This window comes from Mollisia scopiformis (genome assembly GCF_001500285.1).
Source record: "Mollisia scopiformis unplaced genomic scaffold LY89scaffold_10, whole genome shotgun sequence".
Taxonomy (NCBI): Eukaryota; Fungi; Ascomycota; class Leotiomycetes; order Helotiales; family Mollisiaceae; genus Mollisia; species Mollisia scopiformis.
In genome coordinates this window covers 1,404,614-1,429,677 of record NW_017263590.1, presented here as the reverse complement: position 1 = coordinate 1,429,677, position 25,064 = coordinate 1,404,614, and the positions used below count along the sequence as shown (strand labels likewise).

At 47.4% G+C, this 25,064-nt stretch overlaps 10 protein-coding genes across 10 annotated transcripts; 8 read left to right on the top strand and 2 right to left on the bottom strand.

Annotated features, from left to right (window-relative positions):
- Positions 1-317: 317 nt before the first annotated feature.
- LY89DRAFT_47721 (putative glycerophosphoryl diester phosphodiesterase) lies at positions 318-1,795 on the top strand. The gene is made up of 5 exons (XM_018207817.1): positions 318-562; positions 612-793; positions 844-1,023; positions 1,079-1,183; positions 1,230-1,795. Exons 1-5 carry the CDS (start codon positions 499-501, stop codon positions 1,692-1,694), a joined length of 996 nt encoding a protein of 331 aa, XP_018072760.1. The 5' UTR covers positions 318-498; the 3' UTR covers positions 1,695-1,795.
- Positions 1,487-4,146, top strand: LY89DRAFT_47757 (uncharacterized protein). The gene is made up of 3 exons (XM_018207819.1): positions 1,487-1,698; positions 1,789-3,540; positions 3,593-4,146. The coding sequence occupies exons 2-3, from the start codon at positions 1,896-1,898 to the stop codon at positions 4,072-4,074; spliced, it is 2,127 nt and encodes a 708-aa protein (XP_018072759.1). The 5' UTR covers positions 1,487-1,698; positions 1,789-1,895; the 3' UTR covers positions 4,075-4,146.
- Positions 4,147-4,589: 443 nt separating this feature from the next.
- LY89DRAFT_696724 (SET domain-containing protein) lies at positions 4,590-6,281 on the top strand (the record flags this gene model as incomplete). Its single annotated transcript, XM_018216853.1, has 4 exons — positions 4,590-4,856; positions 4,910-5,095; positions 5,242-6,120; positions 6,174-6,281. 4 exons carry the CDS (start codon positions 4,590-4,592, stop codon positions 6,279-6,281), a joined length of 1,440 nt encoding a protein of 479 aa, XP_018072758.1.
- Positions 6,282-8,050: 1,769 nt separating this feature from the next.
- LY89DRAFT_47670 (fungal-specific transcription factor domain-containing protein) lies at positions 8,051-11,163 on the top strand. Its single transcript, XM_018207813.1, has 4 exons — positions 8,051-8,723; positions 8,774-9,368; positions 9,419-9,776; positions 9,826-11,163. Exons 1-4 carry the CDS (start codon positions 8,240-8,242, stop codon positions 11,035-11,037), a joined length of 2,649 nt encoding a protein of 882 aa, XP_018072757.1. The 5' UTR covers positions 8,051-8,239; the 3' UTR covers positions 11,038-11,163.
- A 327-nt stretch (positions 11,164-11,490) lies between these two features.
- LY89DRAFT_47483 (uncharacterized protein) lies at positions 11,491-12,113 on the top strand. Its single transcript, XM_018207801.1, has one exon. The coding sequence runs from the start codon at positions 11,618-11,620 to the stop codon at positions 11,930-11,932; it is 315 nt and encodes a 104-aa protein (XP_018072756.1). The 5' UTR covers positions 11,491-11,617; the 3' UTR covers positions 11,933-12,113.
- Positions 12,067-13,971, bottom strand: LY89DRAFT_684305 (P-loop containing nucleoside triphosphate hydrolase protein). The gene is made up of 4 exons (XM_018214849.1): positions 13,578-13,971; positions 13,521-13,530; positions 12,346-13,465; positions 12,067-12,249 (listed from the first exon to the last, which is right to left on the bottom strand). The coding sequence occupies exons 1-4, from the start codon at positions 13,669-13,671 to the stop codon at positions 12,220-12,222; spliced, it is 1,254 nt and encodes a 417-aa protein (XP_018072755.1). The 5' UTR covers positions 13,672-13,971; the 3' UTR covers positions 12,067-12,219.
- Positions 13,972-14,955: 984 nt separating this feature from the next.
- Positions 14,956-15,376, top strand: LY89DRAFT_733070 (UPF0057-domain-containing protein; the record flags this gene model as incomplete). The annotated part of the gene is made up of 3 exons (XM_018219760.1): positions 14,956-14,972; positions 15,065-15,122; positions 15,176-15,376. The coding sequence occupies 3 exons, from the start codon at positions 14,956-14,958 to the stop codon at positions 15,374-15,376; spliced, it is 276 nt and encodes a 91-aa protein (XP_018072754.1).
- A 1,013-nt stretch (positions 15,377-16,389) lies between these two features.
- On the top strand, positions 16,390-17,009 carry LY89DRAFT_733069 (ribosomal protein L22e; the record flags this gene model as incomplete). Its single annotated transcript, XM_018219759.1, has 4 exons — positions 16,390-16,404; positions 16,493-16,531; positions 16,625-16,821; positions 16,883-17,009. The coding sequence occupies 4 exons, from the start codon at positions 16,390-16,392 to the stop codon at positions 17,007-17,009; spliced, it is 378 nt and encodes a 125-aa protein (XP_018072753.1).
- Positions 17,010-18,392: 1,383 nt separating this feature from the next.
- LY89DRAFT_615134 (mitochondrial carrier) lies at positions 18,393-19,668 on the bottom strand. Its single transcript, XM_018210717.1, has 2 exons — positions 19,517-19,668; positions 18,393-19,396 (listed from the first exon to the last, which is right to left on the bottom strand). The coding sequence occupies exons 1-2, from the start codon at positions 19,596-19,598 to the stop codon at positions 18,519-18,521; spliced, it is 960 nt and encodes a 319-aa protein (XP_018072752.1). The 5' UTR covers positions 19,599-19,668; the 3' UTR covers positions 18,393-18,518.
- A 1,156-nt stretch (positions 19,669-20,824) lies between these two features.
- On the top strand, positions 20,825-24,313 carry LY89DRAFT_781452 (uncharacterized protein; the record flags this gene model as incomplete). Its single annotated transcript, XM_018222484.1, has 9 exons — positions 20,825-21,121; positions 21,172-21,301; positions 21,402-21,566; positions 21,620-21,873; positions 21,919-22,774; positions 22,822-23,148; positions 23,205-23,245; positions 23,299-23,776; positions 23,838-24,313. The coding sequence occupies 9 exons, from the start codon at positions 20,825-20,827 to the stop codon at positions 24,311-24,313; spliced, it is 3,024 nt and encodes a 1,007-aa protein (XP_018072751.1).
- Between the last annotated feature and the right edge of the window lie 751 nt (positions 24,314-25,064).

Genomic DNA, 25,064 nt, shown 5'->3' with positions numbered 1-25,064 from the left:
GGAGCCGTGTTAACATCCGTCTGCGGATTTCGAAAGATCCGGAGTGCGAGTGGGTGTATTCAGAAGGCTGGGATAGGCGGATTTAAGCTGTAGGTCTCCGATTTTGAAGGTTGGTGGCGCTGGAGCTTAACTGTGACAGCGAATCATAGGGAGCACGCGCACGTTGCAAGCCCCACTGTAGCACTTCTTGACCAGTGGCTCGGAAGCACCTCTCTCTTTGTCTCGAATGAAGATACACATTGTTCGTCGTTCGATTGTTGCGCCGAGTATACGAAGGCGAGTTAGATTTGTTGGCAGCGGATAGGAGTTTCTGGAAGTTCCGCTTTAGTCTGGGAGGAGTGAAGGTTGGTTGTGGGGCGAACCAGGAAACCAGGACATTTGAAGGCCCCGAGGAACGACTTGCGCCGCAAACTATTGTCCTGTGCAATCTTCTTCGAGGAATTCCTAAAGATCAGGTCTTATCTTTTTCTCTTTGCAGCAGAAATTCGAATATACAAGATGGCCATTCAGAGCTCGGAAGCTTCTCCATTATTAGCATCGGAAAAGACCTTGGCAGCAATGCGTAAGTACCCGTCACCTCTTGTCTTCGAGCAAAGCTGACAAACTCCAAGCTTCCTTCAACTCAGTGGAGACGACGAAAGGGAAACGACCGCAGGCAATTGCGCATAGAGGATACAAAGCCGCATACCCGGAAAACACGATGGGCGCATTCAAAGGCGCAGTCGAGGTCGGAGCGCATGCCATTGAGACGGACCTACATCTCTCGAAAGACGGAATCGTGGTGTTGTCACATGTTAGACGAGCTTCTAGTGGTACAAAACGTGCTTTGCTTACACAGTACAGGATGCCACGTTGAAGAGATGTTTTGGGGAGGAGACGAAGATTGCGGATTGTGATTGGGAATACTTGAAAGAGTTGAGGACGTTGAAGGAACCGAGGCAGCCTATGCCTAGATTAAAGGACCTGCTGGAGTATCTTAATACGCCAGGCTTGGAAGACATTTGGGTTCTGTTAGACATTAAGGTATGATATCTTGTAGAAAGATGTGGATGGCCATCTTAGCTGATTATAACTCAAGCTTGACGATGAAGCTACGACAATGATGACCTTGATCGCGAGGACTATGCAGGAAGTTAAGGGCAGACGACCCTGGAGCGAACGAATCATGCTTGGATGTTGGAATGTTGGTCACTAACTCATTAGCTGGGACATCACTGATCATCATGCAGGCCAAATACGTTCCACTTTGTCAGAAACTTCTCCCTCGGTACCCCATAGCTCATATCGGCTGGAACATCGCCTACGCTCGCCAATTTCTGAAAGTTCCTAATGTCCACTTCAACATGCTCCAACCAGCCATGCTTGGCCCCTTTGGCGCGGCCTTCAGACGAGATGTCAAAAAAGCGGATCGCTCCCTTTTCCTCTGGACTGTCAACGACGAGAAGAACATGAGATGGTGCATCTCAAAAGGTATTGACGGAGTAATTACCGACGACCCGAAGAAGTACCTGGAGTTGAGTGAAAGCTGGAAAGGAGGAAGAGCAAATGCTTCTCTTTATAATTGGGCATTCTTGTTGGTGATCTGGATCATGACGCCGTACTTCAAGAAAATCTTCAGCAGGAAGTTTGGGATAAAGATGGACCAGAAGACTGTTTGTGCGGATTTGGGGATCGAGGACGATAGTAAGTTATGATACGGTATGGGGAACATCTAATGACTGTTACGAATTGTATACACTTTCACTCATCAAGTTGTATATTCTGGTGTGATTCACTGAACCGCAAAAGCTAGGTAGGGTATGAATCATCTGTTGCGCTTCTCTACCCTTTTCGACTTATAACCGTGCACAATAACGACACAGACTCTAGCAACGCAAGAAGCTACAAACTTCGAAATGTGCATGAATACCGTGCAACGTTACACAAACTGCAGCCATGTCACTTACAAAACCGTCAAATGTCCAGAGTCTGAGCGAGGAGAGTGTATAAAGGACAGGTGGACTCAAGATGGACCATCGGCAACCCTTTTTGGCCTTTGTGACTATTGCGCTGGGAAGTCGCCTTACCCACCCAAGCGCCCTCCAATCAAATTCAAATTCAGCTCCGACAGTCCAACCTTATATGAGACCTCGAAAGCTGGAAACTCGTCGAGAGGTGGAACTGTATTCAAAGCGGAGACCAAGAAAGCTGAGGCCTTATCGAGAGCCAGAACTGTCTCCAAATCTCGGAGCAGAGACTTGACGAGTCCGACGCCAGCCTCCAAGAGAACGAGTGGAGGTACAGACAAAAAAGAGAAGAGAGTGTCGGCAAGCAGTCAGTACAGCGATGATGGAGGCTTTGGTGCAAAGATCAAAGGTCTCCTTGGGAGAGGTCTTGAAAGGGTTAACACTATTGGACGGAAGGAGAAACGCAAGGACTTGAAGATTGAGACAAGTGCGCCGAGTCGGAGAAGTGAGGGAAGTGAAAGGAAAATGTCTGCCACTTCTCCTGGCTTGATATCCCCGAGGACCATAATGCCTGATGCAAATGGGTATTATCATTCTCCGAAAGCGATGGGACACATTGGACTGAGCCCTGCGTCACCGGTTGTAGGGATCCAGAAGAGTTTCAGTGATCCTATCGAGGAAGGCAGAATGAGCGGATCATCTGGTTCCAGAGGGGTAGAGAAACCTAGGGCTTCGGCGCCAGAATTGGGTATGGATGGAAGCGGAAGTGGTAGGAGACATGCTCCAGATCCTGACAATAGTGTATCTTGGGAGGGGAGATGGAGAGATGGTAGAGAACCAGCTGAACCGTGGGGACAAGGACGGGGGCAAAATCAGTACCCACCTGCGAATTCGCCCCTATCCCCGCTCAACCCTAGAAACAGTGAATCTCGCAGATATCAACCTGGTCATAGACAGAATTCGAGGAGCGATGGGACAGTGGTCGAAGGGCATCCAGTTGTAATCGCGCCTGACTCCAGGCCACGTTTGCAAGACTCAAGCACTGCGAATAGAAGGGAGAATCGAAGGGAGAATCGGGGAGGTGGGCGTGAGTTACCAGCACCTCCACTCTACTCAGAAGAGGATGGAGAACACTTATTTATCCTCGAGAGAAGTCAGTCAAACTTTGAGAAAAAACATCATGAGAAACAGCAACGAGAGACAGACTGGGTTTCCCCAGCAAAATTGGAAAGGTCAAAGACAGACGACTATCGATTACAGGAACATACCAGCCGCTATCAATCACGGCGAGTCAGCTTTGAAGAGGACGATGACCGACCTCAACCCCTAAGACTCTCACGGCAGAAACCTCCAACTGCTCCCGTCATCCTAGAGGAAGAGGAAGAATCTTCAATGGAATATGATGCTCGGGACGATGACAAAGGCTCCTGGGTCTCTGATCTACAAGAAGAAGAATCAGAAGAAGAAACCCAAGAGGAAACCCAAGAGGAAACCCAAGAGGAACCACAAGAGGAACCTCAAGAAGACTCACAAAAACCACCACCAAAACCACCCTGGGAGAAGTGCGGCATTGACTATCCCGAAGAGCACTGTGGTACGTTTCCAGAACACTGGACCTCATTTTGGTTAGCTGAGGCGTATATTAGTCTCATTGGACCATATCCAGAAGATTGGGACAACTCTGTCTGGATCTAAGATTTTCGGTGCAACCAATACAAAGGACACGAGGTGGTCTTCCACAACGACAATAAACGCAGAGCAACAACTCAACCCTCCTAAGGGAATTGAGAAGGAGAAGAAGCCTTTGAGAGGGAAAGCTGTCACCCCGGCCGGAGGTGGGGATGTCCGTCAATATGAAAAGGGGGGTAAGCGACACTCCCCAAGTCCGCTGCAGCAGGTAGACATAATAGATGAGGTCCCATCTCATGACGAAGTTCGGCTGGAGACGGGTCCTCGTATTGATAAGGTTGCTGTGAATACTCTCCGCGTCATGCAAGGGAGAAAGGTGCCATTGGTGAAGAGGAAAACTCCTCAGCAGTTGAGTACTTCAGAAGCTTTGCAGAGAGCTAATGAAAGGTTGCGGGGAGTCAGGGATGGTCGTGGATACCAGAACTATAATCTAGTCTGATGATCTTCATCGTAGAGTTAGCTTCGTAGAAACATACCTATTGTACATGGGATTCTAGAGATAAGTTGGTGATGTTTACCTCACTTTGAGACTGCAGAAAGATGGAGCAAGGGACGCTGAGGATTGTCCTAACTCGATACAACTTAGAGGCTACGCTTTTGTCTGATGTCTATATCCCAAGGCTTTGAAGTGAATATGATGCTTTCGAACGGTACATTTCTCATTGAAATCTGGTGCTTGTCCTCGCTAAGGAAGGAGGTCGGTCACGAGGAAAGGAACACATGCACCGCTTCATTTTCGACAATTTGGAAATCTTTCAAGCTAAAAAGTTGTACTCTCATGAATTATCAGACGATAAAGAAGCAGAGAATCATTCTATACTTGACATTGCTCTCAAATATGTAGACCGTCACGTGACTCTGCTAGATATCTCGAAACAGCAAGAACGCTCCAACCTTCATAATTCATCCACATCCTGACATCTAATTACAACTTCACGTAAGGGATTAAACACCATGCAACGTCTACAACTACCTATCAATGCCTTACCAGCTTGGGCCAAGCTCAACGACGTAAATTTCCTCGACATCAGCGTTCACGATCTCGGCTCAGAAAAGGGTTACGGACTCGTCACATCTCGTGCTCTAAGCTCAGAAGATGTCTTCGATGTCCCTACATTACTCATTGTCCCACATGATCTTATCTTGAGCGCCGAAGCTGTGGAGGAGCATGCTAAGGTTGACGCGCATTTTAAACAGCTGTTGGAGGTCTTTGGTGGCAAGGTCAGATCCGTGTGTCTGCTATGGTGTGCATGCATTGTGCTAATGAGAACTAGTCTACCAGAGGCGATGTTATGTTATTTCTTTTGATGCAGATCTCCATTGCGTCACACCCTGATGAGAAGGCTGTTGGCTTGTCCAATCCGTGGACAGAGTACGTCAAGATGCTTCCGGGTTCGATTCCTGTGCCTACGATGTGGAGTGAGGAGGAGAGATTGATGCTAGTTGGGACTTCTTTGGAGGTTTGTCATCTCTTTTCTACGTTGCCTCTACTGTGCTCGGGCGGGTATGCACGGCAAGTGCCAGTCCCACGATCTTCATGAAATGCATGATGTTCCTCAAAGTCTAGGGCCATGATTACATGACCGGTATCTGACAGTTGGCACAGACTCCGGTAACTGCTAAGATGGCTTCACTGCTGCGAGAATACGAAGGCCTGCGTGAAGCCACAGTGGAGATCCCTTGGTGCAAGAAATACTGGTGGGATTATGACTCCTTTCAACTGAACGATTGGATCCTCCTAGACGCCTGGTATCGATCACGTTGTCTCGAGCTTCCAAACACGGGAGAATCTATGATTCCATGCGTTGACATGGTAAACCATCATTCAAGAGCCAATTCATACTACGAACCAACCTCTGACGGAGTAGCTCTCCTTCTTAGACCCAACAAAAAGGTCGATATTGAAGAAGAAATTTCCATAAGTTATGGTACATCCAAGAGCGAGGCCGAGATGCTGTTCAGTTATGGTTTCATAGACGAAGACAGCAACAAAAAAGGCTTAACTTTGACATTGGAGCCCTTACTGGACGACCCACTTGGAAAGGCGAAAGCTGCCGCCTTCAAAAAGCCACCTACGGTCCGGGTCTCGGAAGATCAAGGAGCTCTTTGTTGGGAGAGTCCATTCCTCTACCTGATGTGCCTCAACGAAGAGGATGGCCTTGAATTCAAGGTTTTGCAGCAGACTGATGGGTCCCGGAGTCAGTTGAGGGTGTTCTGGCAAGGATCAGATGTCACTAATGCTACTGACAACTTCGAATCACTCACCGCAAACCATGAGCTCAAGGATGTCTTCAAACTGCGTGCTGTAGCCCTGTTGCAGGATCTCACGCGTGAGCAGCTTGGACGTTTGCATGAGAGCGAAGATATGGTGCAATCACTTGCAGGAACAGCATTTGCATCTCCACAAAGCCAAGGGAATGCCCTGCAGCTAAGACAAAGCGAGACCGTTATCTTGGAGAATATGTTTGGAGTGCTCGAGATGCAGGTTCGTTCGCAGTCTTTTACGACCCCGCATCATAGAAGCTAACCTGAATGCAGAAGAATAAGCTGCTTGAGAGCGATGCCGTACTTCGATATCTCGGGTCGATGGAGGACGAAGAGCGACCGGAGCCGGGAGCGACCAATGATGAAGAAGACTTCAGCTGAATTCGTGGCTGCTGCAATCCAGCCGTGCCCCAAGATGCAAGTTACACATGTGGGTGCTAGGATCCTGCCGCACGTTATGTCCAATCAATCTTACCCGGAGAACATCCACAAATTGACAGCAAAACGAGATTCAAGTCATCCAGAAGTCAAGTGTTCAAAGGCTGAAGCGAGCCATCGATTGGCTTCATCGACGTCACAATGAGGCAAATAGCAGATTAACCAGATCTTGGGTACCGAGCAGTGAAATCCACAATATGCAGATGCCTCGTGGAATTCGCGGCATCCAGAAGAGTTTCGAAGGTTTCGAGACATCAAAACCTTGCACGTCAACCTTGCACGAGACCGATTCACGAAATGGTACGATTTCCACATCTTCACGCATGATGAGAGACCCTCTAAACCTTAAAAAGCGTCACCATTACCAATGGGCATTAGACTGCGAGACATGGTCCTTGGTGAGCCCAGAAAATCCGAGGTTTTTCTGGCTCATCCGTAGTGTCCCCCGCATTTCCCCAAGATTCTCCAGAACTAAGATCTCGAACGATTACCTTTTGAGAAGCAAAGGTTGAGGTCAAGCCAGATTTGGCGAAATCATGATGACATGGAAGTGCGGAGTCGTGCGAACCAACAATCGTGGCAACACCACAGCTTCACATCGTCAGTGCACCATCCGAAACAGCACACTCACTCGCTGAGTTATGGTCAGATCAGCTCTCCAGACAAGTACCTTCTATGACTACAAGTATGTGTAAGGTATTCTTCGGCAGGGTCATCCAATCGCCTGATCCCGAATTGCAACTACAAGACGTCGCAGGCTCACATGACACGGCGTGTTCGGCTGGTCTGTTGATTGAGCCTAAACCCAGAGCCGTCCCCAATATATTTTAGAGACAGGCAAAAGGAGGCCGACCGAAGCCGTGTCGTGAGTGCTGACCCAAAATGAGACGCAATCTCAATGGCAATGCTTCCGGGCTTCTTAATAGAGAAACCTCCCCCATAAGAGAGATGATAAGCCTGACTCGTGCACGACTCGTACACATCAGATCCATTCGAAGCGTTCTGCAGCCGTTGCAGGAGAAGCAGATCCTTTCGCGGAACCAGGACGCCTCTCACTCTGGATAGTGTGTGGGGTCGGAAGAAGACGGGGCCGGAGGCGTGTCTAAAAGTGTACTCTATTGCTTGTCTGGGAGAAACTGCGTAGTCAGATCTGCACGGGCGTATCGAGGGACGTACCAGAAGGAAGCATTATGACTGCAAGTTCTTGACGTTCTGCACGTCTAGCAGCACCAGAGAAGAGTTTGGAAAAGTCTAATGAGTGATCTGATGAGAATTGCTCTGAGACACGGCACTACCGTCGTCGTCGGCGTCCGCAGTGGCCAGTCAGGGCATCGCAGTGGGCGTGAACGGGAGTAGGTGTGTTCGTTCTCTACACCACTACTGTTCACTACTTTGTGCCATCTCGCCGCTCCCTGTTGCTCTCCACTATTTCCCACTACTGTCTGACCCCCCAGCGAACGAATGAATCTGCAATGCGATGCGGGGGCTGGCAAGGCACCTTGGCTGTCGTTCCCGGGGACCATGTGGTCCACCACGCCTGCGGCCGTCCTCAGCCAACACCTGCTCGATCCCCAGAAACTCCGTCCTCACCCCGTTTCCCCCACATTATCCATTATCCCCTCGCACGCAACACTCACTCTTTTTCTTCCCTTCTCAACACTTCTCGCCGGAAAATATCGACACCGTTTTGCAATTATTCGCTTTTGCTGTTGGAACGAAACATCGAATGAAAGCGGGGAGGTTTGGTGAACGACTGATGTTTGAAGACGCTTAATGGGTTTCATTATTTGATTGAGCCTGCTGTGGATCCCTTCTAGACGACTCACAGACCTGAGCGAGCGGATACCTGCAGCGTACAATCAACGCAATCGGACTTTGTTTTTACACCTGCGACCGCCAATATGCCTGGAATACTCCCTATGAAAGTGATCAAGGTTGGGTCGAATTCGCAGAGTCGAATCGCCCAAGCCTGTGATCGATGTCGGAGCAAGAAGATACGATGCGACGGGATCCGACCGTGTTGTTCCCAGTGTGCCAATGTCGGCTTCGAGTGCAAGACCAGCGACAAACTGAGTCGACGCGCTTTCCCACGCGGATATACAGAGTCGCTGGAAGAGCGAGTGCGTACATTGGAGGCGGAAGTGAGAGAATTAAAAGATTTGCTGGATGAGAAGGATGAGAAGATCGATATGTTGTCGAAGATGCACTCCAACCGACGACCGTCAACGGCCTCGAGTTGCTCGCCACCGGCCGAGACGCGCAAAGAGGTAGTCCCTAGTCCAGCGAAGGAAGATGTATTTCGTGTCCAGGCATCTCCACTGTTGCTTGGAGTAGAGAATTCGGATTCCTATTTTATGGGTGCATCAAGTGGCAGAGCTTTTGTTGGTATGTCTCTTTGTCTGAAGAAGTTCTTCACAACATCTAACGTTTTACAGATGCTTTCAAACGAAGAGTGCAAGAAAGTGGAAAGTCCATCGCGGGCTTCAATACGGAAGCATTTCTCAATGTTCAAAGTGAAACAACTCCCAAGACCGCAACACCCAAGAGTTCGGGTGCGCCACCTCGCATGTTCTCCGATCGATGTGTCAATGTCTTCTTCCAGGAATGGGCGCCTCTCTTCCCAGTGCTTCACAAGCCAACTTTCCTTCGCTTGTACGAAGAGTACATGTCAAACCCTGAGCAAATGACGGATTCCCATAAGCTCGCTCAACTGAATCTTGTTTTCGGAATTGCTGCACTCTCTAGCGACAACCCAGATCGTCAGCATATTGCTGTTTGCGAAAATCAATGGCGCTCTGCACTTGAGAAGGTTCAAATGGACAACACACTCGTGACACTTCAATGCTTGGTTCTCGCACTCATTTACTGCATCTCGAAAGCCGATTATGGTCGACTTCAACACTACAAGGGCATTGCTGTTGGTTTATCGCACCGTCTTGGTCTACACCAGAGTCAGAAGAGATTCTCCTTTGGAGCTCTCACTATTGAGACCCGCAAGAAGGTCTTCTGGACTTTGTATACTGTCGACTGGTAAGTCCATACTTGGTTAAAATTTATAGCCTAATCACTAATTTTTGTAGTTTCTCTGCTGCTTTACTTGGTCTTCCTAAGTTACTCAAAGAGGAAGATATCCACGCAGAATATCCGTCAGACACCGATGATGAATATGTCACCGAGAGGGGCTTCCAGCCTACACTACCAGGCGAGTATACGAAAATATCAAGTGCCTTGGCCCTGTTCCGTGCGTCACGCATTCTTTCCAAGGTTTTGGAACAGAATTACCCTGCTGCTGCAACACATGATCTTTCCCTGCAATCCATGGCCTCCCTCGATACAGAGCTCAACGAATGGTCCGATGGCCTCCCTGTCCACCTTAAATTAAACTTTGCCCAGGACAAACCATCGACGGACGTAACGGGCAGCCGATCGGCGATATTGGTAAGATCTCCTGCATCAGAATTTGATAACCTAATCTAATTTATCGTAGTCTCTTGCATACTATTACATTCGTACCTTAATTCATCGGCCAGCAGTCGGCTCCACCCTAGGGAACAAAGCTTCTCCAGCTGTCATTTCACTTGCCGATTCTAGCAAGCACATTATCCAGATTGTACAACTTCTCGAAGAACGAAGCATGTCGTTTTCATTCTGCCTAAATAGGAATGAGATGCTCACTCTCTGTGGATTAAGCATACTCTACCAAGGCCTCGACTTAAAGCAGGAAGGAAAACTGATGCAGGAAAGCCAACGGTTAGTGGCGGCAGTGATCAAAAATCTCGAGAAAGCCAAAGCTCCCGGAGCGGCAGACTTCAGACGACTGGCTGCATCCATGCTACCATTGGAGAGTCAACCCAAACCAAACACTACTCGAAGTCCAACCAGTATGCCCGCTCCGACGAGTGCCAAGTCTACCCCTTCACCATCTGTTCCGAGACAACAAATTCGACCCCAGATCTACCGACATGGAAGTGCCACGATGAGCGAGAGCGATCTTCTGGCTCAACAAGAGAAGCTTCGCCGCGCAACCTTGCCAAACCTGAATATGCATCGTCAAGATCACCTGCCTCATGGAAGGAATTCTATCGACTCTGCTCGTTCTGAATCACCGATGTCTCGTCGCGAGTACCGCAATTCTTCCTCGCAACTACCCAATGCTTTAATACCACGGCCTGTCATCAAGAGTGAAAGGGTTCCAAATCTTGACTATCTATCTCTGAACAATACTCCTGTCGCATCACAACCTCAGTCTCCTGTGATAAATCGCGCACAGCATCCTATCCAAAACACCCAAGCCCCTGTCTACAACAATAACAATTACTCCAACAGCAAGTCATCTGGCGTCTCGGCGTCGGAATGGGAAAGCTTACTAGGTTCACTGGATGGAGGTCAGACAAACTTGTACGACGCGATATACGGCGGTCCAGCACTGTCACTCTCAGACAACTCCACTTCGAACTATGGCGACTGGTCTCCGGATTCTCAATGGGACATGACTTCTCTGACCATGAACGACTTCACAAGCGCACCTGCTGCTCGAAGTGTTTTGTCGTTTAGTGAAGAGAGTCTGAGCTCCGGTGAAGACCTCTCAACTAGTGATCTTGGGCTTGGACGGCAGGACCACAATCATCTGATACCGGGTTCTGTGTTTTCTGGTGACGGTTACTTGCTCGAAGGATTGGATGCCACTTTTGGATTATAAATATAGTACTCAATCGGTGCCTGGCGTCTGCTATCAGGAAATATATGTCTTGGAGATGTTGCTGCCAGACAAGGCGTGGGGGATATCTCGTTTTTGTGGATTTCGAGTTGGGGATTTTTTTTAACGAATTTATATAAGTTTATGTTGACGATACGATATTCCCTTTGGCTTGAAAATACTTTTCAGTTCGTAAGGCCATGTGTACCTTTTTATGATATGAAAATGGAATTATACGGGGTTCAAAATATATTATGTTCGTTGAGGTTGTCAATGCTTGTAACATTTCCTTCATGTTTCTCGGTATAATGCGGTCAACCCAGATTTCTCAACGTGTTATTGTGCTCATCGAATTGTGTCAACACTGAATATAATATATTTAGATGTTCTCAATCTGTATAGAAAGGTCACATGTCGCCGTGGGTCCCCTCGATTCAAATGACGACACTATATTTGTCCCCCTTGTCTCTGACCTAAAATCTGGGGAAAGCTATGTATATCCGACCTTCAATCTTTTATCCTCTCAATATCAATTGCTCAAAACACCAAGCACCAAAACCTCCAATCTCAATACTCCCTAAAAATGCTCCCCCAAACTCGCCACCTAGCACGCCTTGCTTTCCCCCGCCGCGTCCCTTCAACCACCCGCCCCCTCTCCACCACCTCCCTTTCCGCCAAATGGGAAGGCTCCAAACCATCTGACCACATCACAAACGAGAACGATAGCCATAACGTGCGCCACGACGCGCATAAAGAGGGACAGCAGGAGAGGCAGAAGGGAGACGGGAGTCGGGGGACGAGTGAGCAGGCTGGGGATGCGAATAAGAAGGCCAAGGAGGAGTTTCCTGAGGCGCCGGATACGGTGGGGATGCAGGATGAGAGGGGTGGGAAGGCTTGAGGGCTTGTGACTTGAATAAGGGAGTTGGGAAGGATGATGTTTGCAGAAAAGGTTGAAGGAAAACACAACTATAAATTATTGAAATGTGGTGGGAAAAGGAACCAGGAAAGGAAAGGTAAAAAAAAGGGATGAAAGGGAGCTGTAAATATTGAAGAGTCTTGCAATGAGATGAAAATGCAGTCTCAGCAGATAATCGTTTTTTATCATGTCCCATATATGAATCAACGCCGTTTGCTATGCACCCAATTCCGTATTGAACGCCAATGCCATGGAGGTGAGAAGAAAGATTATGCTCGTCCAACTTTAAAGGAGAGAATCTAAGCGAGTTAGAATGTGCTCAATGTCCAAAATCAGGTGAGTCTTCATGCCAGGATAATGTTGAGACATGATGTTGGACATTGAAATAAACTTACATCGTTTTTCCCCACAGCCACGAGGTCATCCTCAGCAACCCTCACCCCACCAGCGCCCTCCACATATGCTAGGGGAGCATCACCCATGACTTTCCTCGCCACCTCCGCAACGGTGGTATTCTTCTTCACCAACACGCAATCTCTGAAAACAGCATCTGAATGCGAGGCTCCCGAAGAAAACGAAGAAACGTTCCGAACGGGAAATACCGGAACCAATCCTAGTAATTCTGCAGCTCTGCTGAGAACCTGCACCACTCCCGTAGACCCGAATCGATAAAGCACCATATCTTTGAGGTTCTCGATACGGGTCTTGAGCTTCTCGTCCAGTTCCTTTAGTCCGCCACCTTCAGGATCTCCATCTGCTATTAGGTCTTCCCGTGTGTCAACGAATTCGCTTCCTTCTGTATATCTGATGAATCCTTGCTTAGCTAATTTTCGCAGGAAGACTTCGGATATCGCTGAGCATAAGACTATTGATTTAGAGTCCTGCATCTTTGCTATCTTGCTGATGTTCTTATCTGCATCCGCATGGTCGATTTTGTTGAGTGCGATTACTGTTGGAAATTTCTCATCGGTAAAAGCGTTGACAACTTTATCGATGGTTTCGTCAGACCAATGTTCCAGAGGCTCTTTTAATCCTAGTCTATCCAATGTTCTGGCAACTACAGTTGCTGTAGATCCGTATCCTGAAAATTGTCCTTGTAGAGTCTCAACCGCTGTAGCCTTTACGGCAACGTGTCGTCTCTTTATCGAACCCCACTTTTGCATAAGATTCCCTCGAATCCATTGCACGATCTCGGAGCGTAGCCAGACAATATCTTGTGAAGGGTCATATCCTCTGGTAGCTTTGCCCTCGGCATCTGTTGTCCCACTGACATCGACGACGTGGACCAAAGCATCTGCATGCCTCAAGTCGTCCAAGAACTTGTTGCCTAAGCCTTTACCCTCATGCGCTCCTGGAACCAGACCTGCGACATCGAGGAGCTCTATAGGTACCGACCGTCGTCCATCAACGCATGCCCCATAATTCGGTTTACATCGTTCGGAGAGGTTGTATCGTTTGCATGCGCAATCGATTTGAAGGTACCCGATGGCTCGCTGAGGGTCGATTGTAGTGAAGCTAGAGACAGATTTATCAGTCAATAATCCCAAGTATGCAAAGCGTGATGGCTTACGGGAAGTTGCCTACACCTGTGAGCTTGAGGTCCTGAGATGAGGGGCAGTTCACGAACCAACTTTCGAAGTGGCGTCAGTCAAGCTGTTCAATGTGGTGCTTTTGCCACTTGAAGGCTTGCCTACCAATCCGATCAATGGATCTCGAGGCATATTGAAATCTTGATGAGGGGTCCCAGCCTCTTGCGCTTTATTCACATTCTTGCGTTGATGCGATAACGATCGAAAATTGTCGTTACGGAAGATCTTCGGTCATTGGAGAACGCCACAGCTCAGCCACAGCGAGGCAAGCCACATGAGATGCCCGAAGGGGAATTGGCCAAGTCACTTGGCCTGCAAATTACATGGAAGACAGAAATAACTGCACATCTCGACCATTACTTGGAAGTGATGAACACCATGTTGTGCCAAGTCTGTCTGTGGCATTATAGGTGATCCAGTTGAGAATGATCAGATGATCAATGCAGTGACTTTTGGGACATTGACGAGCCGATGATTACTTCCACTCCTCAGCAGCATTCGGAACATGGCCGCTCGGAGTATGCGAACAATGGCTTGGCAAAAAGAATGCTCGGAAACTTCGGTGAACGCATCCTGCTTATCAAAGATATTTGCAGGATCCCGTTCTCATCTCCGCATGATATGCTGACGTCCGTGTGCTTGATGCTATCCAAACTTCCGAACTGGATACCGTGCGTTACATCGGTTTCAAGATTCCCATAGAACAGGTTCCTGCTCGTGGAGATCTCCTGTTCTTTCCCCAGCGGCTCATTTCCTCAGCCACAGTTTTAACGCCATAGCCTTCGAACATCAAGTTCAAACCAGGATCGGGATCGAATCAAGTGAAGTTCTAGTCGCAGATCCGGGATGATGAAGGTGCCTTAACTTTTTAGTGGGGTGGTGACGCAGTTGCATTGTGGCTGGAACTGATCAGGATATCGGATGCCCTGCACCGCTTTTCTGCTGCCACAAACATACATTCTCTTGGCATTTTCTTCCTGTCGTACCTGATTGTACTCCCACCTGCAATGCTCTTGAGTAGCAGACAATGATCGGAGCGGTATGACTTCATGCACAGTGCTCATTTGCGTGACATTGAATGGATGCTCCCTCTTTCGCTTGTGTTGACGAAGGGGATCATCGTGAAGAAGATGGGCATTCAGACCGAGAAGGGTCCAGGCCCGCTAGCAATGATTCAAGGGGCAATGAAGTCTAGAGCAAGGTAGGAGGTGAACAGGGCTGGTTTGTCCAAGGAAATGCAGGCGAATGAGGTGATTCCGCACACGTCATACGTAGGTTCCAAAGAATGGCAAGCTCGCCTTAAATACCAAGGGAGCACTCTCCACGCTTACTTTTATTTTCCCATCCCTCAACCGAACTCTTCAATTGCTCTTCCACCAAACAAACAAACCAACTTTACAAACCACATCTTCCAACATGCCTTTCACCGCAAGGTAAGCTCTTCGTCTTCGGCTCCGCGCGAAAGCTTTCCTGGAAAGCTTCGCTGCTGTCGCCAGTATGAGCAACAATGGCTGACATCTTCTAGCGATATCTGCAAGATCATTCTTGCCGTCATTCTCCCACCTCTTGGTGTCTTCCTTGAGGTAAGATGACCCCCTTCAGTATTACCATAGCACCAGACTGACAGACATAACAGCGAGGATGTGGTGCTGATCTCCTCATCAACATTCTGTTGACCATCCTTGGTTACATTCCTGGAATCATTCACGCTTTGTATGTCAACACCATTTCCTGCTTCACATCTGCCTCGGAGTCTTCGGTGCCAGTGTCAAAACATTGGAACCCCAGACTTCTGAAGCAATGCGACGTCATCATCGACCCCTGGAGCGATCGCTAACGTTCTCAATCAGGTACATTATTCTCAAGTATTAATGCGGCGACTCAATTCCACTCAATCTCCAATCCGACATGTCTCATCCTGACGAAGACCGACTCACATAATCTTTGTCGACTTCTCACAATCCCATTCACCTTCGGCGTTTAGCGCGCAGCATCTTGACAATGGATTGTTCTTGGCACGGATTGTTCGGCAACTCGATGGATTTTCCCGCACTGACCTATGGTTGGCTGCATCGCAAATACCCTGGCAGGAGTTGGACATGAAGGGCATGGATCATTCTGCGGTCATGACATGTTGATGCAATGGATTTTCTCGTTGTTTTTTGCGAAGGCTTCTTCTTTACTTGCATGTCTACGGACTGCAGTGCTCAGAGTGGGACGGCCTACATGGTAATTTAATGGAAACGGTTCTCGATACCCCAATCAATTGCTTTCCAAATGAATTGTGGGTGATGAGTTATGAATGACTGGACATCAATTGTGAATTGCCTGTTGTGAATTCGTGTTGTTGCACCAGCAGAACCTGCTGGGAAGGACAATAATCTTAAGCCCAACTAGAATTGGCACGAAGATCTACTGGTGAAATCTTGTTCCTCTCCTCATTGACACGCTTGCGAAGTTCTTGTACAATCAATCCAGAGAAGATCCAGACGGGAGATCTTCCAGGCTCACGTATCATCCCACGTGATAGACCAGTATTCCTCACCACATTCTATCTACAATTGAACAGTTCATAATATTAAAACAGTACAGTGAAAAAGAAACACTATTTATTCCACAGTCGCTTCTAGGGACATTGAGAGACGTTCAGATCATTTAGCTTCGCAATCATGTGAGTTTAAAGCTAGTCCTCTTTAGCTCTTAGCGACCTCGAAGTCTTGGCACCCACAAAGAAAAATCCATCGCGAAATCTCCAACCCAGATCAACGACCAACCGCTCCTTTCTCACAAACTCCAAACAGCGAACCGGCGCAGGATATTAACTTCTTTGCGACCACTCGAAAACTCACAATGGCACCATCAACAGTATGTACATGAACCGCTTTGCTGTTGGCCCGTTCTCGAAAGAGAATTGCGGCGTGATACAGTAGGCTAAGATGTAATTTTTGCGCAGAAATCCGCCAAGGGCAAGCAGGCAAAGGTTACGAAGAAGGTATGTCTCTTCCCTTCCCCTCCATTCTCCTCTTCGTGCGAAGAAGTATAATGGAGGAGTTCAATTCGTCGTTGTGCTGACGAGTTGAAAAAGTTCATCATCAACGCTTCGCAACCCGCTAGCGACAAGATCTTCGACGTCTCCGCCTTCGAGAAGTTCCTCCAAGATAAGATTAAGGTTGATGGCCGTGTCGGAAACCTCGGTGATATCGTTGAGATCAAGCAAGTTGGCGATGGAAAGATTGAGGTCACTGCACACACTCAATTCTCTGGTCGTTACCTCAAGTACTTGTATGTTCTACCTCGTATATGACTCTAGGCGGAATAGATACTAATATGTGTGGTATTATAGGACAAAGAAATTCCTCAAGAAGCAACAACTCAGAGATTGGCTCCGTGTTGTCTCCACCTCTAAGGGTGTTTATGAGCTCCGATTCTTCAACGTTGTCAATGATGCGGATGAGGAGGATGATGAGTAAGGGGTTGGATCTCGCCAATGTGGATGAAGATACGTGGAGAGAGTATGATGGGTTGAGATGAAGTCTAGAGAGCATATTTAGCATTCAATGCTGAGCTACCTTCTGTCCCCGTCATGCTATTTTGATTGATGCTGATTCTTGTGACATGTGTGAATCGCCCTTACTTTCTACTCGCAGTGTGGTAGTTCTTGAGTCTAGTTAAGCCATAGATATCATTCATGAAGTTGTGAAGTAGATAGCATCGGCAATTGCCAAGTCCATGAACGCGTCAAGCATTACTCCCTCCACAACTCCGCACCAAAACCAATAATACACATCAACTCTGCCTCATCATCACCCTCAAATCTCTAACAACAACAAACCTCAAGTGTATTCCCAAGTACCAAGACCATTCATCCGGAAATCAGCACCCCACGATGAAAGCACCTCCAATTTCCTGCACCTCGAGCGTTCTTACAAACTCCCGGCAGCCATGACCACGAGATTGACACCGGCCTCGCCTCCTACCAGGCCTCAAATATGCCGCTTTCGAGAAACAAGATGCCGACATCTGAATGATTTTCCACGTTCGAGGCTACTGTTCTTCGGTAGGAAGGGTTACTGATGGCCTCGCGATCTAGAAAATGATGGTTTAATTGCTGTAGCTGTTGTCACTGCAGTTGCTGCTCTGGTATGAGACGCGATGCTTGCTGACACTGGGTTGAGGTCGTTTGTTTAGGGTATACCTATGCTTTGATTGTGGGAGATGTGTGGTTTTGTGTGAAGGAAAGGAGTGAAATGATGGCAAATGCAGTGGTTATGAGTGTAACATATGGGTATTTGTTTCTGCATAACTCTATAGGGAAGAATTGAGATTGATGTTGAGTGTAAAGAAGATAGAAATCATGACTTCTGGACGAGCAAGAGATCCAACATTATGAGTTCCTTTCAAGCCTTGCCTCCTTTCTCTGCTTGTTTACAATGTACTTGCAAAACACTTGTCTAGCATGTCTTGATGTATTCACCTTCACTATTAGCTTCGCTTGCTATTTTTGACGCTAAGTTATCTCATATATAAATTTAAATAAACAAATCTTCTTTCAGGAAAGCCAATCTGGTCGAATGGTTAACATCAAGTTAATCATTTCCAGGTTGGTGAGGCCCCAATTGAGCTCGACATCGCTCCCCAGCAGTGGGTTACAACTGGTGCGGGGCCCACCGAGACAAAAACCACGTTACGCCCTCGAGAACAAAAACCCATTAAGTTGGGTTCTTTGACCAGTGCACCACGCTTGAAAGACAGCGTGCTGCGCTGGTATAAGTTTTGTCAATTTTTGCAAGTCCCAACACTTCGAGGACGGCCAAGTCATTCATCCTTTTTCCCCCTTTGATACAGAGTTGATAGTCGTAAAGAATTGCGATTGGTCTATTCTACTCGTACACACATAATCTTACTTCCATCATACATTTAAACATAAAAGTGGATATGCCCTGAACGCCATGCTACACTCTATCGTCTATACCATCCATCTAAGGCAAAGCTCTCATAACGCCCTCAAAAGCCACCAAGGCCATAGCATTAGCGGGAAACGCTCGCAAAAAACAGGGGACAAAGCCTCTCCAGTATCCTCGCCATCCATTCTCCCTATATACCGTAACAGCAGCTTCTCTCCAATGCCTAAATCTCCTCTCTCCATCCCCAAGTCCACCAGCCAGAGGATCGGTCATGATTCGTTGTTTCACGACATCGCTAGGATAGCTCGTCATCCAGAAAACTTGAGCCGAGAGACCACCGGCCCAGAAATTGACAGCAGGAGTAGAGAGATTCGTTCGCTCGGTCAAAAGACGGGTAAATACATCATAACTTCCCCACCAGAAGAAGAAGAAACTCCTGAATAAGAGCGTAGCTGAAAGTCCGTGGTAGATGCCGGTTATTCCGTGGAAGCGATAAATCTTCCTTGCACAATCTATTGGCCCCTTATACAATCGTTCAGATTTCTTGGACGAGTATTGGATTTGCAGACGTGCTTTGATGTGCTCCACTGGCGCAGCTATGAAGCTCACTGTAGCTCCAGCCATTACACCTGCCATTGCATGGCCCAGCGTAGGTAATTTGTGTAGCTTGTCATCCGGTAGAGGAAGATCGCGACGTGCCCAGCTGGAGGGGCTTGCGGAGAGGGCATGAGGATTGAAGAGACTTCGGTGAAGGACCTTTCGGTAGAATGTCAGGGAGCCTAGCATAATGCTGTCCATGAACATCCATCCCACCAGCGGCGGCGTAGCGCCTTTGTACAGGCCTCGAAAGCCTTCATTTCGAACTGTGAGGAGGAGGCATTGGAGGGGGCCGGAGAAGCGTGTCGAATCGGAGGTTTGTAGGCGGACTTTGACGGTATCGAAGGGATGGCCAACTGGATTTGGGAATTAGCAGTCTTCTTCACATATCTTAGGTAGTTTTCCAGTGAAGTCTGATGTGACTTGAAGCTTCTGAAGGTCGAAGCGTGGGGTAAATTCGTCGAGAAGAGACATACCAGTCAGTTTAGCAATCCCACTCGCAACTCCTGCGACAAAGCCCCTATAATTCTTGTCACTCGCCGGCTTCTTCTCCGTCATCGTTCCCTCGACATTTTGGTGTTTGTGAAGCTTACTGTCGAAAAGTGATATGCTGCTATGAAAGGTGGTGTGTCTGACCAATCATCGCGTTTCGAAGGATGACGATTAGATAGCTTTGACATCCCTGTACATTTCGGAGATAATCTCGCAGCTAAAATGCTACCTAGACAAACTGTATTACAAAGGGCCAAGCTGTCACTTTTCAGAATAAATGTACAATATCTTCTCAATATCCATAATAGTATAACAATCACAGATACTTCAAGTGAAGCAGAATATGGGTAGCTGCGGTACAGGATGATATCCTATCATTGAAAAAAGTACCACCCTTCTTTGATACCTATGCTGCGAATTGGAAGTACCTCGAATTTATGAGTTTTGGGGGATGAGCTTTGCACGTAGAGCTCCCCTGAGAACTCGCTTAGTTTACTTCCTAATTCAGTCCTCGAGGCTCCTCCCAGTGTTGTTGAGGAACTTGTAACATCTCTCCCATTGTCCTCGTCATCAGAATCTTCTCCAATTTACAACAATCCATCTCAACCACATCTTCAGTCCTTTGTAAAAACAATTCTTCTTCATACTTCGAAACACTCTTAGGTACAGCAGCCGTCGTTGTTGCTATCTACCTAGGTACTTCATAAGTCTTGCCTTCAAAGGAACATGAGCACTCTTGTCTTGACTTTGACGTTCGATCTTCCCAAATCGCTTCACTACACAAGTCTTGCTTGAGGCAAGAGAACCTCTCCTGTCTTGACCTTCAATCTTCCCAACTCGTACCTCATCTACTGTGCTGATCTCTTCACTTCACTACTTTGCTCTTCTCTTCTACTTCTGATCTACAATTTCGCACTTGTAAGCTTCAACTTTACTTCTTCGACTTCGTCACACTCATCTTCCACGTATCGCTTGATATCCTGCTCCGCAGATCACCTTGATCTTCGTGACAGATTATCGCCGAAGGTAAACTTTCTCGACTTCGCTCTTGTCCTTCGAATACAGTCCGCGCTGAACAAGAGATTTATCTTACCCTTACATTACTCTCTAAGGTACTTTCTCATTTTCTCTTTCCCTCCAAACCCTCATTTGCTATCCTATAAAGACATAGAAGACCACCTATACCAACAATCTCGATCTCTTCTTAGTACTCTTCGAACAAGTCCAACAAACTTTCCATCTGACCTTTGAACTCAAAGTTACATAGCGCTAACATATTACTTCAAGTCAAAATGCCGGCCCCCACAGAGTTGACCCGACTCTCAAAAACTTTGTCAGTCCCCCCGAAGAAAAAGACCCAACCAGCTGTTAGAAAACCCGCTACTCAAAAACCAACGAATAAGACCTTGAAGCCTAAAGTAGCCCAAGCAGCAACAGCAAAACCTGAACCTGCTGTCAAAAATGAAAAAAGTGATGAGGATAGTTTATTTGTCGGATCTGCATCGAGCTCGACACTTGCTCCGAACACAAAGCCAGTTGGACCGCCGCCTCCTCCCCCTGACAATGAAACAGCTGTTACTCTAGCTTTGGTGAGCACTTATCTCTTAAAAGAGTGCAATTGCTAACAAGATTATCTCAGAATGCCCTGGAAGATGATTGCATCCGTGTGGTTCGCAAAGAGAAGTGTGCTGCTATGGGCTTAGCCGCAGTGGCACAATTGAAAGTCCTACTCCTGCAGAGTGTGAAGTCTCACCTTACTGAGCATTGCGGTTAGTAACATACCTTACTTTGCAAATCAACTTCAACCTTGTCTTCATCTACAGAATCTTCCATTTAGCCATTCTTTGCTAACAATGGTGGCTGTTATAGATGAGATTCTCTCCCTTGGGAAACTTCCCAGAATTCTTATTGGTGTCCTTGGCCACACGGGTGCCGGAAAGTCCTCACTCATCAATGCTCTCGTGGAACAAGAAACAATCGTGCCGTGCAATGCTATGAGGGCGAGTACGTCTGTCGTCGTGGAAATTGCATACAGTGAGCCATAGTCGTCCTAAAAATCGAGGCACAAGTGTTTCTAACTTCAACAGACGAATCAAAGGACCCACAGAGTGCGTTCAGAGCAGAAGTCGAATTTGTCACGAATGATGAGTGGACCGATGAATTCGATATCCTTTCTAGCGATATAAAGAACAGGTCGGCTTCTGAACAACTCACCATGAATTCGACAACTGACGCGGGTCTCGCCTTCGCCAAGCTATCTGCGGTCTACCCTGGCGTTCCTATATCGAAAGTCGTCCACATGACTCCAGCTGAACTTAACAGACGCTACGATCTTACTGAAGTTTTGGGATAGTCGATTATTATTGAAGAATTAACTGCAGCTAAGTTTTCTGAAGCTGTGAATGTTTATATCGACAGCAGCAATAAGGGGACAGATGCCGACGAGTTTGTATACTGGCCTTTAGTTCGACTGGTCAAGGTCTACATTAAATCAGAAATCTTGAAGAACGGCCTCGTCCTCGTTGATCTTCCCGGCTTGGGAGATTCGAATGTGGGACGAACAAAGGTGGCAGAAGGGTATATCAAGAAGCTACGCCATATGTGGGTTGTCGCAGACATCGTTAGAGCTATTGACGATAAAGTCGCGAACGAGTTGATGTCCACGTCCTTTAAAAGAAGACTTCTCATGGATGGCCGGTATCACGAAAATTTTGTCACCTTCATCATGACCAAGACAGATCAAATCACCACCCATGAGGTCATACAATCTCTGGGACTGGATACAACAGTCTTGGAGGAGGATGTGGTAACTGAAGCTCGACTGACAACCGAGCTGGACGAATTGAAGAAGCAACTAAGCGAACAGAAGCACCAACAGAAGCAATGCAAACGCTCCTTGAAGAAACTTGGAGACATGTGTAGCCCATCAATGCCAAATGCTAGGCAACGCAGCTTCGAGGAAGCCGATACAGAAGCGGAACTATCACAAGTTTCTGAGGAACGTTCACAGTTGGTCACAGATTTGAATGCCGCAATCGCTGCGGAGACGGAACTGAATGGCAAAATTTCGAGGGTTAAGAAGTCGATCAGTACCTTAAATACACAGATGAAGGCGGCCTGTATTAAAGAGCGAAATCGTTACACCCAGCGTGCGCTAGAGCGAGACTTCGAGATAGGCCAAGGAGAACTGTTAGAGGAGCTGGAAGCTGGAGGAAATGAAATGTCTTATTCAGCACCTCAAGGTACTGTTTCATGTCTGGCACCCGCTCTCAAGACTAACAAATACTAGGAAATTCCAAGAAGAGCCTGAACACATTTTGCGTGTCAGCAAAGGCGTATCAGAAGCTTCAAGGCCGCTTTCGCCGTGACAACACCGTCAAGGGATTTCTAAGCATTGATGACACGAACATTCCCAGTCTCCAAGAGTTCGCCGAGGAATGCACCCTTGCCGATCGCGAATTCGCTGCGGATAAGGTTCTCACAGAGCTCAACCTTCTTAAGGTGACATTGCAGTTGTGGGCTGAAAATAGGGGAACCACAGCTCAGCTCACAGTGGAGCAGAGAGAGGCATTGAAGATGGAGGTTGAAAAGCATTTCAAAGTCATGAAAGATGTCAGTATTTCCGATAAGCAGCGACCTGTACTCCTATAGTATTATTCTAATTTGATATAGAACACAACCAAGTTCCGAACCAACACCATGGGCAACATTCGGTACGCCATCAAACACGACATATAAAATAACCTCATTAGTGCTGTTGACAAAGCATCTGCAAGAGCAAGACATTGGAGCAAGACATTGGAGCAAGGATAAAGACCTCGCATACCAGACATGGAAAGCAATTTGTACTCGTAAGGGTGAAAAGTACCACGCTGGTAAAAAGGTCGAGCATTACTGGAACGAAGAATTTCTTCAACTGTTCCTGGAGCCCCTGGCCAAGCCTTGGAATCATGTTTTCCAGAAGAAGATCGAGTTGCAAAACCGCAACTATGCAGTTCAAACCATCCAGTCGCTCAGGGACTTCCAGAAAGCCATCCATCTGTCAGTAACAGCAATTTGTGGCAAATACGCTCTGGCCCACAATGCTTTGAAACAGGTTCCAATCCTAGAGGACCAGATTCAAGGTAGGGTCAAAGAAGCACTGCAAGCTGGCCAAGCCTCTGCCCAAGATGCTCATCGGGCGATTGGTGAGACTGTCAAGAAGCTTATGACCCCGTATTACGTTGAGTCTGATCAAGTCAAGGGTGAGTCGAGCGCGAATCCACCAAAAATTTGTTCCGCTGTAACATGCTGACGTTTTGACAGGCAAAGGGGCCCTCGCTCGCCTTAAGCAACTGCTTAGAGATTTCGCCAAAGACAAGGCTCAGCCAATGTATCATGAAGCTTCCGAAACTCTAGGTAAAGAATTGGATAATATGAGGGGCGTTCTTTCAAAGGAGATAGCTGCAGCAGCACGACAAGCTCAAGCAAAGCTCAAGAAAGATATCCTAAGCGTGATATCCCAAGGTCGATTTGACGAGAAAGCTGCAAAATCCGTTGCCACAGCCGAACTTAGGAGTCAAGCCAAAAATGGCTTGCTTGCTCTGGAAGAGGCATGGGCAAGTGAACTTGTCAACCCGAGCACTGACCTAAGGGCTCGCGATGCGTTCGCAGGCAGTGCACAAGACCCCGACGCATCTGATGATGAAAGCGACCACCCTGAAGTGTCCGATGGATTGTCAGATTCCTCCTTGTCGGAGGAAGATAATGATGATTCGGACGATGAAGATTACGAAGGATAACTTTGAGGAAGGGGCGGCTAAATATGGCTGGGAGAGTGGAAAGGGACTTGCTAGTGGTTCTAGATCGTTTGAATCATCGAATTCACAAAGACTCTCAGACTTCGGAACATTTATGTTCTCCCACAAAGCTACTACAATGCCTGCTTCACAGCATGACTGTGTATCTTTGCTTTTTGGCGTTTTATTCAAGGTTGCTAGGACGGAAAAGGAGCATAACATCAGGACACGGTCACAAGCAGCATATTTATTTTCAAAAGCAGCCTTGGCGGGGCATTCATGGAAGCATCTTGCTTGTTTTCATGGGAAGAGCGTCACTATCTCGGCTGCATACATGGACAATAGCGATGATAGGCAAATATCATTTTCATGATAGGATTGCCCAACAACAATTTGTTACATCTCCACGTGCGTGCTACAACGCTAATCACCAGTGGCAATTGCCAGGCAATTGCAGTCTGGAAGATCCTCGGATCACTGCACGTTCAGATTTCTGATAAACAGCAAAGCCCCAAACACTGGATCCCAAGATTGTGGATGTTAAGTAGCAACGAGCTTGGTGAGAAGTACGTCGTCCAAACAATGTTTCAACCGGGTCACAGCCTGCGCATGTCTCACTTATTTTCGTCTAAGATTGAGATTAGATGGATAACGTTATCAATTCTCCCTTGACAAAAATGGAGATCGATTCAGGGACCTCAATGCCCCCTGAAAAAGCTCGCTAGTCCTGAGATGCTCGCTAAAACATCAATTT

Bases quoted from the DNA above. Each gene is read 5' to 3' on its own strand.
- LY89DRAFT_47670 (XM_018207813.1), top strand. From the start codon at position 8,240: ATGCCTGGAATACTCCCTATGAAAGTGATCAAGGTTGGGTCGAATTCG. The intron at 9,369-9,418 runs GTAAGTCCATAC...TAATTTTTGTAG, and splicing joins ACTTTGTATACTGTCGACTG to TTTCTCTGCTGCTTTACTTG. The intron at 9,777-9,825 runs GTAAGATCTCCT...AATTTATCGTAG, and splicing joins GCAGCCGATCGGCGATATTG to TCTCTTGCATACTATTACAT.
- LY89DRAFT_615134 (XM_018210717.1), bottom strand. From the start codon at position 19,598: ATGACGGAGAAGAAGCCGGCGAGTGACAAGAATTATAGGGGCTTTGTC. The intron at 19,397-19,516 runs GTATGTCTCTTC...TCCCAAATCCAG, and splicing joins TGGGATTGCTAAACTGACTG to TTGGCCATCCCTTCGATACC.
- LY89DRAFT_47483 (XM_018207801.1), top strand. From the start codon at position 11,618: ATGCTCCCCCAAACTCGCCACCTAGCACGCCTTGCTTTCCCCCGCCGC.
- LY89DRAFT_47757 (XM_018207819.1), top strand. From the start codon at position 1,896: ATGTGCATGAATACCGTGCAACGTTACACAAACTGCAGCCATGTCACT. The intron at 3,541-3,592 runs GTACGTTTCCAG...GGCGTATATTAG, and splicing joins CTATCCCGAAGAGCACTGTG to TCTCATTGGACCATATCCAG.
- LY89DRAFT_684305 (XM_018214849.1), bottom strand. From the start codon at position 13,671: ATGCCTCGAGATCCATTGATCGGATTGGTAGGCAAGCCTTCAAGTGGC. The intron at 12,250-12,345 runs GTAAGTTTATTT...TAACTCGCTTAG, and splicing joins TGGCTGTGGGGAAAAACGAT to ATTCTCTCCTTTAAAGTTGG.
- LY89DRAFT_47721 (XM_018207817.1), top strand. From the start codon at position 499: ATGGCCATTCAGAGCTCGGAAGCTTCTCCATTATTAGCATCGGAAAAG. The intron at 563-611 runs GTAAGTACCCGT...ACAAACTCCAAG, and splicing joins AAAGACCTTGGCAGCAATGC to CTTCCTTCAACTCAGTGGAG. The intron at 1,184-1,229 runs GTTGGTCACTAA...ATCATCATGCAG, and splicing joins TCATGCTTGGATGTTGGAAT to GCCAAATACGTTCCACTTTG.